This window comes from Mobula hypostoma, chromosome 1, assembly GCF_963921235.1.
Source record: "Mobula hypostoma chromosome 1, sMobHyp1.1, whole genome shotgun sequence".
NCBI classification, from domain to species: domain Eukaryota; kingdom Metazoa; phylum Chordata; class Chondrichthyes; order Myliobatiformes; family Myliobatidae; genus Mobula; species Mobula hypostoma.
The window spans coordinates 210,116,771-210,135,186 of record NC_086097.1 but is presented as its reverse complement, the minus strand read 5'-3'; the positions used below and the strand labels follow the sequence as shown (position 1 = coordinate 210,135,186).

Genomic DNA, 18,416 nt, shown 5'->3' with positions numbered 1-18,416 from the left:
CCCCAAAGAGGTCTGGATCATAGTCCTCTGGTTTCCACCCCCTGAAGTCAACAATCAGCTCCCTGGTCTTGCTGACATTGAGTGAGAGGTTGTTGTGGCACTACTCAGCCAGATCTCAATCTCCCTTCTGTATGATGATCTATCACCACCTTTGATTTGGCCAATAATAGTGCTGTCATCAGCAAACTTAAATATAGCATTGGAGTTGTGCTTAGCCTCACAGTCATCAGGATAAAGCGAGTGGAGCAAGGGGACTGATGGTGATTATGGAAATGTTGTTGCCAATCTGAACTGACTGGGGTCTGAAAGTGAGGAAATTGAGGATCCAGTTGCACAAGAAGGTAATGAGGCCTAGATTTTGCAGCTTATTGATTAGTTTTTAAATGATGATGGTATTGAATGCAGAACTGTAGTCAATCCTGATGTAAGGATTTTCACTGTTTGGGTGTTCCAGGTTTGAGTGAAGGGACAATGAAATGGCGTCTGCTGTTGATCTGTTGTGATGGTAGGCAAAATGAGCAAATCCAGATGGCTCTTCGGGAAGGAGTTGTTAAGTTTTGTCATGAACCTCTCAAAGCAGTTCATAACAGTAGATGCAAGTCATCGTGGCAGGTTACAATATTCTTCTTGGACACCAGTATAACTGAGGCCTGTTTAAAGCAGGTGGGCACCTCAAACTGTCAAAGCGAGAGGATGTCAGGAAAACTCCAGCCAGTTGATCAGCACAGTTCTTTAGTTCCCAGTCTGGTACCCGATCTGGGCCAGATACACTCCATGGGTTCAGCCTCCTGAAGGATGCTCTCATGTCAGCCTCAGAGTCGGAAGTCACAGGGTCATCAGGGCTGTGGGAGTTCGAGAGGGTGGTTGCATGTTTCGTCAGTCAAAGCGAGCATTGAAGGTATTGAGCTTATCTGGAGCAAACCCCCGTTGGCACATATGTCATCTGGTTTTGCTGTGTCGTGGGTGATAGCATTCGAGCCCATCACAATTTGGTCCAGAATTGCCACTTCACATGTGGGATGGCTTTCCAGAGGTCATTGCTGGGTCCCTTATACTTGGTCGCCAGACCTGAACGCCACTGACCCGGCCCTCAGCAGATTGCAGATCTCTTGGTTCATGCAGGACTACTGGTTAGGGAAGACTCTAAGTGATTTTGTTGGGACACAACTGACTTTATAAAGTCTGTGACAACTGTGGCATATTCATTCAGATTCTCTGATGACTCTTTTAACATGGCCCTGTCCACTGACACAAAGCAGTCCCATTGCCACTTCTCTGCCTCCTGCAACACTTCTTCACCGTCCTTACCTCTGGGGCCTTGCTCTTTAGCCTCTGCCAGTCTGTATGCAAGTAGGAGGCCAGCCAGATGGTCAGATTTCCCAAACTGTGGTCTAGGCATCGAACAGTAGGCATTCCTTATGGTATTATAGCAATGGCCAAGTGTTTTGGGACCCCTGGTGCTGCAGGTGATATGTTGATGATAACTGGGCAGAGATTTCTTCAGGAAATCTCTGGCAATGATTTGAAAGGCGTTGGTGTAGGCTGTTTATTGTTTATTTATTGATGCATGTTTAACATCGGCCTTTGGTGGTATATAAACTGCAGTCAGGATCATGGAGGAGAACTCACTTGGTAAGTAGATATCCATCTACCAGCGTCGTTTGTCTACATTGTCGCTGGCCTTCAGATACTGAGGAGAGACCTTAGAATCCGGCTTGACCTCTAATTCCCCACATCTGTGTCTCTTTTAGTCATCCATGCCATGTATAGTAAAATAAAGAGCCTTCAGGCTGACTTGACTATATAAGGCTGACCGCTAACTCTCCTCTCTGTCCCCAAAACCATCCCTATGAAGCTAAAAAAACAGCTAAGTCAGAGCCATGACCTTGATGAAGCCATCTTGTTTCATTGCTGTTGTACTGCAGAACATTGTAGGCATGCGATGTTGGCACTGGACTGTGCAGTGACACTTGTGTGCGGTCTCAAGCACATCTTTATGATGTGTTGGTTGTTAATGCAAACGATGCATTCCACTGCATGTTTTGATGTACTTCTGATAAATAAAAGAACCTGAAGATTTATAAAATAACCTTTAGGATTAAAACAGAGTTAGACACAAATACTAAAAAGATTGCTTTCTTCTCCACAGTCCCGTACATTCCATTGAAATTTCAATGATTCTGCTCCAGGTCTAACTTGTTAAGGAATGTAAGAGCACATTCCTCATTTCATAAATTGTTGGGAAATCCTGGGAAAACTAATGCTTGCTTTTCAGTGGCAGAGTATTTTGACAGATGCAGGCTTATATTGTCAGCACAGCCTGAAGGCTCTTTACTTTACTATAAATGGCACGGATGACTAAAAATTGCTAGATTTATCTCAGTAAAGTATCATGAAATTTGTGTAATATTTTTATGGGAATGATCACTTATTCAAACCAAAAGTTTTTTTTATCTCTGTTCTGTAATTGCCAAAAAAATCAGCACATGCCACATCTCTGTCCTTAGTTCTATATGAGTTATTAATGAAATAGATCCCAGCTGCTGCTTGTCGTTCACACACAAATAAGTGCTCACACTCAAATTAAGCTACAACTGGAATGAGTGAAGTATGATTTAAAAAAAAGATAAATTTATAAGGTTTGTTTTGAAAATTATTAATACATCATTACCTTAATTGGAAGAAAAACAAATGGAAGCTGTTGAACATTGGCATTCTGGGTAGTTAATATATTTTTATTTATTCAGTTTTCAGGATCTGGCATTGCTGATAGGGTCAGCTGCCTTCTGGAATTGTTGTGGAGGAGAGAGATCTGGAATTTCTAAGTCAGCTTGAAGTAGAACTTAATAATGCAGGTGCACCCATACATTGGCTGCCTTTGCCCTTCTTGATGATAGAGGAGTTGATGTTGGAGCAACTTTGGTGAAGAACTGCTGTACATTTTGTAGAAGGTACACATAGGAGCCACAGTATGTTGGTAGTGGAGGGAATGCATGCTTAATTAGTGAATAGGGCAATAGTCAAATATTTTCTGCTTTGAGCTGGGTGGTGTTGAGCTTCAAGAGTTCATCCTACACCAATCCACTGCACTCATAACTTGTGCTTTGTAGTTGGTTGGAAGGGTTTATGATATCAGGTGCCAAGTCTGTTGCTGCAGGTTAACCAGCCTCCGAGTTTCTATTGTAGCCACAGTTTCTGATTAGTCTAATTGAGTTTCTGTTAATGATGGAGGATTTAGCTATTCTAACACGACTGAATACAAAGGGGACTTGGCTAGGCTCTCCTTATAGGAGATGATTCTATTTCCTGCCACTATTGTTCCTGCAAATTCTCAGACATTAGTACATCATTATTACAGACTTCCAACCCAAGCACACACAGAGAGACTTCGAGACTTCGAGACTTCGAGACTTCTGCTACTAGCTTCTGCTTCACATCACCAATCCAATGTTGGATCCAATTTTCCAGCTTGCTTTGACCTTCTGGATCACGCTACCATGCAGGATCTTGTCAAATGCCTTACTAAAGTCCATGCAGATAACATTTACTGCCCTGCCTTCATCATTCTATTTGGTTGCTTCCTCAATGAACACAGTCAATTTATTGAGTTAGAATTTCCTCCTCAAAGTCGAGCTGACTTTCCCAAATCAGTCCCTGCCTTTCTAAATGATCATATATCCTGTGGCTTGGAATTTTCCAGTAACTTTCTGAAACTGATGTAAGGTTCACCATTCTGTAGGTACAAGGCTTATCCCAGCTGACCTTAAATAAAGGAATAATATTAGCTATCTTCCAATCTTTTGGCATCTTGCCTATGGTTAACAAGGGTGCAAAAAATAAAATCTCTATCAGAGCCCCAGCGATCTCCTCTTTTGTTTCCCATAGCAGTTTGGGATTGATCTCACCGGGCCCCAGTGAATTATCCACTCTGTTTTGAAAAACATAAGTATATTCCTCATCAGTATATTTTTCCCTGAACTCGATCATCCATGACCTCCTTGGTAAATACAGACAAGCTGTGTTCATTTAGGACCTCACCTGCAATGCCTGGCTCCACACACAGATGACCTTTTTGGCCCACTGTTTCGCTGGCTATCCTCTTGCGTCATAGTAGTGTAGCGGTTAGCCCGACATTATCACAGCTCGGGATGTTGCGTTGGAGTTAAGAGTTCAATTCCAGCCTCTCCTGTAAGGAGTTTGTACATCGTTCCCATGGAGTGTGTGGATTTTCTCCAGGTGCTCTGCTTCCTACTCACAGTCCAAGGGCATACTGGTGAGTAGGTTAATTGGTCATTGTAAATTGTCCTGTGATTAGGCTCGGGTACAATTTGGGGGGGGGGCTGTTGGGTGGTGCAACTCAAAAGGATGGAAAGGCCTGCTCTGTACTGTATCTCTAAATTTAAAAAATATTCTGTGAGTTTATCATACAATTGTTTAGGATTCTCCTTAATCTTACCTGTGAAGGGTATTTTATGATCTGTCTGCCCTCCTGAATTTCCTTTTTTACATTCCTCAAGGGACTTACTTGATTACTTTTGCCTGTACAATAGGTTCTAAAGGCAATGTAAGTATCCATCGCTGACACTGCCCATCTCTCTGCCACTATACTCTAACCTGCGTGCGGGACAACATCCTTTTAGAAACTGTGATGGACGACACTGGCATATTTGCTGTAAGGTACTATTCTGTGGCAGCTTTATAAAGGTGCTACTTGAGTGGTCTGTGGGATAACTCTGCCCTTTTAAACACCACTCTTCACATGCCTTAGGGGAAGGATGATTTTTCTCTGGCTGAACTTGGTGCTTAGGTCGGCATCAGGTGGTCTATTCCATTTTATTCGCTATTTGCAGTAATGCTACAACCAGCTGGTTTGCTTGGCCAACGTTCAACTGCATTAGGAGATCTGGAGTCGCAAACACGCCAGACCATAAAAGAATGGCAGGCAGGCTTCTTCTGAAAGTCATCGGTGGAAATGAACAGGTTTTATGACAATCCAGTGATTCTGTCTTTATTGATACCAATGATTTTTAAATTTCCAGATTATTAAAAGACTTTAAATTTTATACCTGTGATGTTGAAATTTGATCTCTAGATTGCTGTGTCCAGACCTCCAGATACTGGAACTTAACCTTAAATTGCCAGCTAAAGGCTGGTTCTACTAAGACCAATGGTTTGATGTGCAATAGTTACAGATCAATACCATAGCAAGTACGTCAGTTCTGACAGTCTTTTAAAAATAACCAGTTTTCTTTGTTGTGTGCAAGTCATGCAAAGAAAACCGAGAACGCAAAGGAATAGTCAATGGACATAGCAAACGGAAATGTACAACGTCATTTTATGCAATGCAACCGTTGTAACAACAATCCCAAAAGGAAGAGCTTCACCCAGTGGACACGTCAACTTTCCTACGCAACTCAGAGGAAACATCCTGTCCTTCAGACTACTCTGCACATTTGATGTCTAAGCTTCCTGGAATACTGGTTGCTTTACCAGTGATAGCATGTTGTGAAATCAGTGTCTGCTCATTTGTGATTTCGTCCTGATCTCAAATTGGGGAACAAACAGCCAGAATATACATCATTTGAACTGCTGAAATATTGAACTATTCAGGTAAATTATTGAAGGATTAAATTTAAAACTTCATCCATATTCCATTTGAGTGGATTATCTGAGTCCATGGTTTCTCATTACTGATTATTACTGCATTTTTAAAATCTATCGAGCTACACTTTAAAAAATGTGTATAACATGTCCCCTTTTTAGTGATTTTAATATAAATATTATCCCATAACCTAATTGATCTGCACCTGTTTAAATAGCTGCATTGTATTCACCTTATAGTTATCAATATTCAACAAGCAGTAATCAGCAATCTGCTCAATCTGAGCAAGAAAGTAAGCAAATAAATAGTGAAACAACTAAACTGGGTCATAATTATTGAAAAGAGATACACAAGGTAAGACAATACTTCATGCCATACAAGTTTAGTTAGTGTACATCTATATATACTCCGAGGCAGCAGTATGAACAGTTTATTTCAGACAAGCTTTTTATTACTCCCCCAGTGTGCCAGCAGTAAATTAGGTTTAATCATTCCCTCCACCCCCCCCCGCCCCCCGTATATTTACTGTCTATATGAGCTCAAGGTTACATTGTAATCCATGACCAAGTCCAAAAATACCATCTACTGGGTCCTTTCATAGAAATTAGATTTCAGCTTATTCTGTCTCCAGAGTGTTGATCTTTTTCCAGTCTTTTCAATTTCAGGGTAAGTAATGAGAAGAAATGTAGTCCTGAATTATGATAACATTGAACATTAATTATATTTTCTCTGACTCCTAGCTCACCGCCCTGCCCATCCAGCATGGTACATATTCTACGTGTAAACTCGATAGTCATGAGGTAAGATATTCACTGTTCTCCTTGTTTACTGGAAGATTAGATACAAAAGGCCTAAAATCCAATGGGCAGATGTTTTACTCTGTCACTGCATTACAAAGCACAGTCCTGCTTATGTACCTACACACCTGGAAACCAAGTTCCAAGTCATCAATGACTCTTACATTGTAACTCGTGAAAGGGAAACCTTCCATGAAACCTTCAGTAGAAAAAGGACCATCACCAACTTGCCTCTGCCACACAGCACCACATGACAATCCAGATGCCAAAAGTTACCTTCCATATCTCACGGGTGACCTCTCAGCGAGGAAAGACACCAAAGACAAAATTCATAACCGTTTTCTGTTCACTAGCACAGCCCTTAACCAAATGAAGGAAAGAAAGCTTCAAAATCCAGACCCCAAACCTATAATCAAGGTGATAGTCTACCAAGCAGTGAACCTCATCCTCCTGCATGCTTCAGAGACATGATCATTCTACAGTTGGCACCTGGAAGCTCTGGTGAACTATCACCAATATTTTCTTTGCAAAATTCTCCAAGCTGGTAAAATAAACAAACCATCCTCTGACAGGCTAACATCTCCAGCTCAAGGCTCTGACTGCATTCGGCCAACCCTAGTGAGTTGAACTTCACACAAAATTGTATTCCTGATGCCAGATTCCACATCCAAGCTCTCTACTCCAAGCTGCACCACAGGAAGAGATTCCCAAGAAGAGAAAATGCCTTTCCGAAGAAGTGTAGTATTCTCACATAGGAATGCCTGCCCTATGACTATCTTTAAAATGGAGCACCCTATAAGGTACTAAGCAGCCTGAACTAAAGGCCATTGGCAAAGCAGAAAGTATTTGCAAAAATCACAACTTTCTCACCCACACCAGTAAGATCCTTTCATTCCATCTGTGGATCTCATACCAGATTCTTCATTTACTCTGAACCCAGAAAATGGAGTGGAAACAGTTCATCTTACACCTTTATTCCTTCTACCAAAGTGCATGACCATACACTTCCCTACACTATATTCCATTTGCCCCAGCTTTGCCAAGTCTCCCAATCTCTAAGTCCTTCTGCAGCCTCCCTGCTTCATCAACACTATCTGCCTTTCCACCTGTCTTTGTATCAACCACAAACTTGGCCACAGAGCCATCAATTCTGTCATCCTAATCATTAAAATATAACATGAAAGGAAGCGGTCCTAACACCGACCCCTATGGAGCACCACTAGTCACTGACAGCCAACCAGAAAAAGCTCCCTTTTATTTCCAGTCCGCCTCCTGCCAATCAGCCAATCTTCTATCCATGCTAGTATGATTCCTGTAATATCATGGACTTTTATCTTGTTTAGCAGCTCATTGTGCAGCACTTTATCAAAGGACTTCTGAAAATCTAAGCCAACAACATCCACTGATCCTTTAAGGAAACCATGCTGACTTTGGCTTACTTTATCATGTGCTTCCTGGTACTCCAAAACCTCGTCCTTAATAAAAGACTACAACATCTTCCTTACCACTGAAGTCAGGCTAACTGGCTTATATATTTCCTTTTTTTGTCTTCGCCCTTAAGGTGTGGAGTGACATTTGCAATTTTCAGTCCTACAAACCATTCCAGAATCCAGTAATTCTTGAAAGATCACTACTAATGTCTCCACAATCTCTTCGGTTACCTCTTTTAGAACCCTATAGTCCATATGAACCAGATGACCTTTAGACCTATCAGTTTCTCAATCACCTTCTCCCTAGTAATAGCAACTACACCCACTTCTGCCTCTGACACACTCAAATTTAAGGCTACTGTAGGTGTCTTCCACAGTGAAGACTGACACAAAATACCTATTAAGTACATGCGCCATTTCTTTGTTCTCCATTACTATCTCTACAGCATCATTCTCCAGCAATCTGATGTCTACTCTCACCTCTCTTATACTCTTTATATATCTGAAATATCTTTTGGTACCTTCTCTTTACGTAATTGGGCACCTTACATTCATATTTCATCTTTTCTCTCCTTATTGCTTTTTAAGATGCCTTCTGTTGATTTTTAAAATCTTCCCAATCCTCTAACCTGCCAGTAATTTTTGCTATGTTATATACCCTCTGTTTTGTTTTTCTGCTATCTTTGACTTGTTAGCCATAGTTCTGTCTTCCTCCCTTTAGAATACTTCATCTTTGTGATGTATCTATTCTGCACCTTCCGAATTGCCCTCAGAAACTCCAGCCATTCCTGTTCTGCCGTCATCTTTGCCAGTGTCTTCTTCCAATTGACTTTGGCCAGTTCCTCTCTCATGCTTCTGCAATTCCCTTTTCTCCACTGTACTATTGATACATCTGACTTTAGCTTCTTCCTCCCAAGGGTTCCTATACCTTAATCTCCCTAATTAAATCTGGTTTCTTACACAACACCCAATCCAGAATTGCCTTTTCTCTGGTGGGTTCAATCAAAAGCTGCTTAAAAAAATCTTGTAGGCATTCTACAAACTCTTTCACTTGGGATCTAGCACCAAATGAATCTTTCCAATCTACCCGCCTATCGAAATCCCCCATGATTATCGTAACATTGCCCTTTCTAGATGCTTTTCTATCTCCAATTTTAATTTGTACCCTACTTTCTGGATACTGTTTGGATGCCTGTATATAATTCCCATCAGAGTCCTTTTACCCTTGCAGTTTCCTAACATTATCCACAAGCATTCTACATCTTTCAATCCTATGTCACCACTTTCTAAGGAGTTGATTTCATTTTTCAACCAATAGATAGACCCCAACCCCTTTTTCTACCTGTTTATCATTTCAATACAATGTATATCCTTGGACATTAAGATCCCAGCAAATTATCTTCTTTCAACCACGACTCAGTTATGCTCACAGTGTTATACCTGCCAATTTCTAATTGTGCTAACAGATCATCTACCTTATTCCATATACTGTGTGTATTCAAATATAACACCTTCAATTCTGTATTCATCACCCTTTTCAATATTGTTGTGCTGATTCTGATGCCAATTTAAAACTAAATGTCACCTTTCTTTGTGAAATTTTACTAATTTCTATTAATTGGTGAAATTTTAACATTTAAGTAGGAGATTTTGGAGAAAGAGGCTATCCAAGAGGACACAGCCGTAAGACAAAGAAATCAGGATTTGGCAACCAGAATAAAAATACTATCCCAAAACATTGTATCACTCCATAATAACCATGTATAAATCTTAGAAACATAGAAAACCTACAGCACGATACAGGCCATTCTGCCCATAAAGCTGTGCCGAACATGTCTCTACCTTAGAACTACCTAGGCTTACCCATAGTCCTCTATTTTACTAAGCTCCATGTATCCATTCAGGAGTCTCTTATCGTTTTCACCTCCACAACCAACACCGGCAGCCCATTCCACACACACACCACTCTCTTCATGTAAAAAAAAACACAAAACAACAACAACTTACCCCTGACATCTCCTCTGTACCTACTTCCAAGCACCTTAAAAATATGCTCTCTCATGCTAGCCATTTCAGCCCTGGGGAAAAGCCTCTGACTAGCCACATGATCAATGTCTCTCAATACCTTGTACACCTCTATCAGGTCACTTCACATCCTCAGTCGCTCCAAGGAGAAAAGGCCGAGTTCACTCGACCTATTCTCATAAGGCATGCTCCCCAATCCAGGCAACATCCTTGTAAATCTCCTCTCCACCTTTTCTATGTTTCTACATCCTTCCTGTAGTGAGGCAACCAGAACTGAGCACAGTACTCCAAGTGGGGTCTGACCAGGGTCCTATATAGCTGCAACATGACCTCTCGGCTCTTAACTTCAATCCCATGATTGATGAAGGCCAATGCACTGTATGCCTTCTTAACCACAGAGTCAACCTGCGTAGCAGCTTTGAGTGTCCTATGGACTCAGACCCCAAGTTCCCTCTGATCCTCCACACTGCCAAGAGTCTTGCCATTAATGTTATATTCTGCAATTTATTTGACCTCCCAAAATGAACCACCTCACACTTATCTGGGTTGAACGCCATCTCTCACTTCTCAGCCAGTTTTGCATCCTATCAATATCCTGCTGTAACCTCTGACAGCCCTCCACACTATCCACAACACCTCCAACCTTTGTGTCATTAGCAAATTTACTAACCCATCCCTCCACTTCATCCTCAAGGTCATTTATAAAAATCACAAAGAGTAAAGGCCCAAGAACAGATCCCTGAGTCACCGGCCTCCATGCAGAATATGATCCATCTACAACCACACTTTGCCTTCGTGGGCAAGCCAGTTCTGGATACACAAAACAATGTCCTCTGGATCCCATGCCTCCTTACTTTCTCAATAAGCCTTGCATGGGGTACCTTGTCAAATGCCTTGCTAAAATCCTTATTCTCTACATCTATGGCTCTACCTTCATGAATCTGTTTAGCCACATCCTCAAAAAATTCAATCAGGCTCGTAAGGCACGACCTACCCTTGACAAAGCCATGCTGACTATTCCTAATCATATTATGCCTCTCCAGATGTTCATAAATCCTGCCTCTCGGGATCTTCTCTATCAAATTACCAACCACTGAAATAAGACTAATTTTCTGTATGTAACTTCCCAGTAACAAATTGGAATTAGCTTCCCAAAAACATTCAAAGACCTGATTTAAGATAAACCTCCGAACACTTACTTCAAAATGATAATATACATAGTTAATTGTATAATGGACTACAAAGTCTACTTACCCATCCATACTTCTCCAAACTGTCCAGCTCCAAGTTTCTTAACTAACTTCACAGATTCTCGTGGAATTTCCCAAGCATCTTTATCCCATGGTTTTTGTGGCTTAGGACTAAGACAGGGTGATCCAAGCTTCCGGCACAGGCCATCAGACTGTTCTAATGAATAAGACAATGAGTGATCAATTAGTTTATTCTGAAATATCTTCTATAGTTGCTGCAACCTCAGTTGTCAGCTTCATTATAAGGTTCCCACAACTTTGCAATGAATGAAAAACATTCTTCAGAATAAAATAAATACCAGTTATAGATACATACATATCTGCATGCAGTAGATTGTCGATGGGATTGTTAGTAGAAACCTAATCAGCCCATAATCTTTTTTTGAGAAAGAAAGCAGTAGTTAGAGAGGTATCCTGGCCTTGATTTGACTGCCTTTTAGTGGGAAATTCTTCTACATCTCCTCCTGACCACCCAGCCCCACCCTTCCCTATGTTGGCAAGAACTTTTAGTATGTGATCAGATTTTCTTGCGCAGTATTTCCCTCCATAACCTTTGGGAAGCTCAGGACCCTCATACAAAGAAGCACAAACACAGATGTTCGGTTCTTCCTGAGGTGTGCTCACAGGAATTTCCTGTCTGTGTCCCAATGATGAACTTGTTTTGGAGTGCAGTGGAAAATTGCCAGCTGGGATTATATTGGGGAAATTGTCTCCTGAACCTGTACAGATTCAGCAACCTCATTCACTTCAATGGAAAGGAATATTTACTACAGAAATGATTATTTCAGGTAACCTATTTAAATACAATTTAAATGAAAATAAATGTGGTTTAATCATTTAGTGCATTTCTGGTTTTTAAACTTATATTCTTTAAAATATAATCAGAGCATTGAGAATAGGAGTTGAGATGTAATGTTGAAATTGTATAAGGCATTGGTAAGGCCAAATTTGGAGTATTGTGTACAGTTCTGGTCATCGAATTATAGAAAAGATGTCAATAAAATTGAGAGAGCACAGAGGAGATTTACTAAAATGTTGCCTGGGTTTCATCTCCTAAGTTACATAGAAAGGTTGAACAAGTTAGGTCTTTATTCTTTGGAGCGTAGAAGGTTGAGGGGAGACTTGATAGAAGTATTTAAAATTATGAGGGGGATTGATAGAGTCGACGTGGATAGGCTTTTTCCATTGAGTATGGGGGAGATTCAAACAAGAGGACATGAGTTGAGAGTTAAAGGGCAAAAGTTTAGGGGTAACATGAGGGGGAACTTCTTTACTCAGAGAGTGGTAGCTGTGTGGGATGAGCTTCCAGCAGAAGTGGTTGAGGCAGGTTCGATGTTGTCGTTTAAAGTTAAATTGGGTAGATATATGGACAGGAAAGGAATGGAGGGTTATGGGCCGAGTGGGACTCGGTGGGAGTAAGAGTTCAGTACGGACTAGAAGGGCCGAGATGGGCTGTTGCCATGCTTTAATTGTTATATGGTTATATAAAATAAAGCATATATTTTTAACAACACTACTAATTGTAAAACTTTGTATTTTAAAGTTAGTAAATACAAAAATTCACCAGTATGAATTTTGTTTGACATCTTTGACAGTCTGTCAGATATCTGGGAATATGGTTTGGCCAACTTTCAGATTTTATATGAGCAAAATGTATTCAAGCCAAGAATAGATGGGCAAATTAGAAACAAAATGAGTAAGTTTCAGTTCAAACAAAAAAAAATGGGCAAACACATTTTGGAATTTTATCTACTTAAATAATTATTTCAAGCCTTGGATTTGTTTCAGATACATACAGTATGTATTAATTAACATTGCAGATATAAAATACACCATCTGTTAACACTTACTTTGATAATGTTTAATTAGCTCATTCAGGTCAGTAAACATAATTCGAGGAGAAATGTAAAATCCTCCATTATCCAAACATCGAATCTTGTAGTGTTTAACCACATCACCCATTTGAGGGTCAGCATCTCTCATTGACAGTGAGTAGCTACCTAATAAACAAGACAAAAGAGAGGTTATATGTAATACAAGTAAGTCATATTGTGTTAAAATAACATTAAAACATGCTTCCTCAGTGAGATATGAAAACTGCAGACAAAGTTATGGTCATACCTTTTGATGTTTCACTCTCCCTAATGAGGAATGAACCAGCTTTATTTCCAGGTGCTAACAACTGTCTTTCTGAATCTTTGCGGCTGATATCCTTAAAGAACCACCTCAAAAATAACAAGAGTGTGAACATTTAATTTGCATGTAAGGTTAACCAAAAATGAATTGCACTTTCTTGAAGTTCAAAAAAGTAACAACATACTCCTCAGTTTCCAGCGTGTTGACCACTGCTACGTAATTACTTGGAATATATCCCTCTTTCCTAGTTGATAAGGACTTGGCTTTCCACCACTCACCGTGCCTGGAAGAGAAATAACAGCGTAGCACAATGTTAAGTGTTAAGACATGGATTGTACATTTTCTGCATAAATAAATGCGAGATTAACCTCCAACAATAGATACTGTATTTTCAGACACTGAAATCTAATAGTCAGGCTTGGCAGCCTGAAGCAAATTTTGGTCCAACCAGCACTAAATTCACCCTCAAGTTCTGCAATGGTGAAATAAATCTCATTGACAAGAATAAGGAGATGTCAAGATGTGTTGAACATTTCTCATAGCTTCACAGTGTTGGCGCGTGACCAAGTAGTTAAGGCGTTAATCTACTGATTTGAAAGTCACAAGTTCGAGCCTTGGGTGAGGTAGCGTGTATGTCCTTGAGCAAGGCACTTAACCACACAGTGCTCTGCGGCAACACTGGTGCCAAGCTGTATCGACCCTAATGCCCTTCCCTTGGACAATATCGGTGGCGTGGAGAGGGGAGCGAGACGCAGCATGGGCAACTGCCGGTCTTCCATACAACCTTGCCCAGGCCTGTGCCCTGGAAACCTTCCAAGGCGCAAATCCATGGTCTCATGAGACTAACGGATGCCTATAAAACAACCACCTACTAGACATTTCAAGTGGTGTGTCTGGTCACTTCTATTATAAATCTACTACCATAATTAGACAGTGACCTCCGGCCAAGTAACATAGCAAGGCTCTAGCAACACAAGTCAGTGGAAAGCATAGGAGAAATGGCATCCTAACAAAAATGTAGGAATGGCTAGTCTAATACATTATCATCTCCTTACACAACAGACAGTAACTGAAAACATATGTGTGGGTAGAAAGAGGTTTAGAGCAAGGGTCAAGGGGATGCTTTAAAGGGATTCCCTTGTAAAATCAACCGTGGTGCCACTCCATTCCTTCTTAGCTGTACCAATCCAGGTCTCGGTCTCATGAAAACCTTCTTTTGCCATGAAGAACCTGCACCTTTCATTTGAACAAGTGATAGTAAAACATGTTTTATGGTCACTGAGAGTGTGGGGACATTTCTATTATGATGCAAATAGTTCAGTTTATCGACATTCAACCATACACATTTATACAGCCAAACGGAACAGCGTTCCTCTGGACCCAGGTGTGTGTTGTGTGTGTAAGTGCATAGAACTTACACACACAACACAAGGCAGTATTAGCAGAGATAAATTAACAAATAATAAGTTACATTTCTGAGACAATTAAAAATGTAAACAATATAACGCTACTGGGATGTCATACGTGATGGAACCTGGTTGGTGACAGGGAGTTCAGTGCCTTTACAGCCTGGGGGAAGAAGCCATTTCCTATCCTAACATCCTGACAGTAAGGAGTCAAAGAGATTGTTGGACGGATGGGAGGGCTCATGGATAATACTAAGTTCCCTGCATGCGCAGCACTCTTGATAAATATTTCTGTTGGGTGAAAGAGGGACCCTGCTGGTCTTATCAGCAGTCCTCTCTATCCTTTGTAGGGACCTGCAGTGAGGTGCCTTGCGATTCCCGTACCAAGTGGTGAGATGGTGATGCAGTTGGCCAGGACATTCACAGTACTGCTGCTGTAAAACTGGGCTTAGAATGCTTGGGGGGGGGGCGGGGAGGGGGGTGGAAGGGAGCCTCACTCATCTCAATCTCCTCAGAAAATGGAGACACTGCTGTGCTTTCTTGACTGAAGAGATGGTGTTGAGGAATCAGATGAGATCGTCTATTATGTGCACTTGCAGAAATTCAGTGCCCCTGACTCTCTACACGGAGGAGCCCTTTAATGTGCAGTGGGGAGTGGTCAGCCTGCACCTTCCTAAAGTCCACAATTTCTTTGGTCTTGACCATGTTGTGACTGAAGTTGTTATGCTCACTCCATTGAACTGCCACCCACACACACAGCAAACTCAGAGTTTTTGATTAAATGGTCCTATAAAAACATTGCACTGCGCACAACAATTGCCAACATCCTTGTACAACTTCTGATAAGTATCTACTTGCTTTGTTACCTTTGGTGCAATTCTAAACTTTGATTTCAAATTATGTAGGGATTTACAAAGTGAAATACATAATTTCGATGATAGTCTCTGAGAAAGACTCATTTTCTAATATTTATTTCTATGAAGAAGAAAATTCTTCTTCTTCCAAAAGGACATGATTCAGCACAGCATTCAAATGGCTAGAGATCAAACTCATGTGATATACTGACATTTAACAAGTCAGCTGGTGTCAAAAGGATATACGTTGCTAGTCAGTAAATTTCTGACACCTCATGAAAGCTTATGTGCATATGCATCTATTTGTATACATATTTAAAGATGTAGAATCACACATATTTGAACATTGCAATAAGTGGGGCAACAGTGAATAAGAATTAACAAGGCTGCTGTTCCCTACACCTGCAACAGTTTTAAATACTGAATTGCCTTTAGCACAATAAAATGTACAAAATATCAATTACGGGAGTACATGACAAATGCTGACAGGAGGATTAGGAGAAGTAACAAAAAATTATGGTCAGAACTTTGAAACACTTTGAAAGTTAGGGAAGGAAGTGGCTAAGCCAGTTTCATGCTTTCTCAAAATAACTGGTGTCAAATCTTTTCTCTTCCTCTTTTCCAACTATGTATACAAGCCATGGACTGTACAGACTGAACAGAGTGACCCCCACCCTGCAGTCCAATAATAAAATTTATCAGTCAGCATTTTTAAGCATGGGTGGATGGTTGGAAATCACAGATGAAGTCACTGAATGTGAAACAGTGCATGTCTGGTTTGGGAGAAAATTAGCTCAATTTTCCAGAGAACATGTGACGTTGTACAGTAAAAGGTGCCATTTGCCTTCGTAATTCCCGTTTTTAGATGCTGTGATACAGCACAGTATGAAAAAGCAAAACAACTTTTATCTGCTCCTGCTGTACATGGGAGGCAAGGACAGACTTGCAAAGGTTTTTAAAAGCAGAGTAAATGCATTGGGATCATCACCTCTGTTTTGACCCAAGCAAATCTGATATGAGTTATGAAATTTGTGTACGAGTGATTTTATTGAATGGCTCAATAAAGTGAGCTGTAAAAAAAGTACTAACAATAACACCCTGCTCAAATAACCTGAAGATGATGCCATTTTCCTATTGATTATTTTTATAAAGATAAATTGTGCAACTATAAACCAAGTGGTAGAGTGTAATACTGAGTTATTTGAAATTAAGTGTCTTTTACACTACAACATAAGAGTATAGACATGGGATTCTGGTCATTTCGCCCATCAAACCTGTCCCACCATTAATCTGATCAGAGCTCAGGTCTCATTTCCACTTCTGTGCAAGGTTCCATTAGCCCTCAATTGCCCATCTTTCAAAAATAATTATCTATCTCATCTTGAATGAGATAGCCTCTTTGGCTGACTTACATAGAGAATTTCAAACATTCATTACCCTCTGTGAGAAGAGGTTCCTATGTGCTTTGATTTTAAGAAATATCTAAACAAGTATCCTGCTTTGTCTATTTAAGGTCTTCATCTTTTAATGAGGTCACCACTCATTTTTCTAAGCTCCAAAGACTACAAAACTGGCATACATGAGAAAGCAAGCTAATAAAGACCAGACTGGATAAGGACAATAGATTTCCTTCTCCAAGGGGTATCAATGAATCAGATCTACTTTTCCACCAATCTAGTTGATTCTGTGATACTAGTTGTGAAATTTGCTTTTCATTTCAAACTTGCTTAAGTATTCACCCATTGTTCTTTTCCTATTTCTATGGAATATAAGTCTAGCCACTGATGAGATGAGGGCAACATTCTCAGCTCAGAATTAATTAATTTGCCAGGGTTTACTCAGTCATGGTACCTGAGGTCAGTGTATTTTTTGAATTTGAATGAGAAACATATTTTTCTTGCTCTTTTTTTTGTTCTTACTCCTCAACAGCTTTGTAACCCCACCCAGACTTTGTACAACAGTTTAACTTGCATTTACTCTCTGCAGGCACATTGAGAAAAAAAAAGAACTTCTTGCAAGTTAGTTTTTGTGATTTCAGGGAAGAAGTACAGTATAGGGGTCAGGTCCAGTGCAACTTGATCTTTCACATCACAGAAACCAGCCTCCCCTCCATGAACAGTAGGCAAGACATGCTCTTTAATAAAACAATTCCAACACTCTTGGACTCACTACTGCGATATGGGGTAGATAAACTTCTCGGCCTCACACCAGTTGTGGTAGTCATATCCGTTGTTTCACAATCCCATTCATTTGAATGGGATAATTTTCATCAAATATGCAAACTTAACTGCTTTTGTTTATTTTGTTGTATATTTATTTCTTTAATTAATTGATATTAGGTGTTTTAAAATAATTTATTTTAAGATTTAAATCTATTTCAACTGATCAGAGAAATGTCTGTGGTCAAACCATCCTGGGGCACGGCTCCAGTTCTTCTGCCTGAGACCTAGTCACTGCTCAAGAGCCAATCCATGCTTTGTGGAATGCCTGAGCCAGTGAGGCCTCCAGGCCACAAAGGATTAGTGCAGCCATTGGGCAGCGCTGAGCACCATACATGTCATTACAAGGTAAATTAGATTGCACTGTACTTTACAGAATAAATGTAAATAGTCTAGTCTATCATCATGTGGACAGGAAACATCATTAATGAGATTATGCTAGATGAAAAATACAGAGGAAAACAGTTGAATGCAAACAAATTGTGAAAAGCAATTATTCAGTCATGAGATGCAGTACACAAAAAAAACCTGCAAGCCATTTCTGAACAAACAGCACAGATTGTCAGGCAATTTGTTCAGGCTTCTGTGATGTTATTGTTGGGATGAAAGGCACGCAGAACTAGATTGTGGTTTGCTGAAGAAACATAGGCTCTACATTCGGCACAAAAGCAAATTTCGAGAGTGGTAGGGGTAGCCC

The 18,416-nt window shown here is 40.3% G+C and overlaps 1 protein-coding gene across 2 annotated transcripts in view; it reads right to left on the bottom strand.

Annotated features, from left to right (window-relative positions):
* Positions 1-18,416, bottom strand: part of lyn (LYN proto-oncogene, Src family tyrosine kinase) — a 105,588-nt gene that overhangs the window by 42,931 nt on the left and 44,241 nt on the right. For both annotated transcript variants that reach the window (XM_063063808.1, XM_063063800.1), the window contains exons 5-8: positions 13,425-13,523; positions 13,226-13,329; positions 12,955-13,104; positions 11,109-11,261 (exon numbers count right to left, since the gene is read on the bottom strand). In XM_063063808.1, the coding sequence (XP_062919878.1) occupies positions 11,109-11,261; positions 12,955-13,104; positions 13,226-13,329; positions 13,425-13,523 (506 nt within the window). The remainder of the gene's footprint in view (positions 1-11,108; positions 11,262-12,954; positions 13,105-13,225; positions 13,330-13,424; positions 13,524-18,416) is intronic.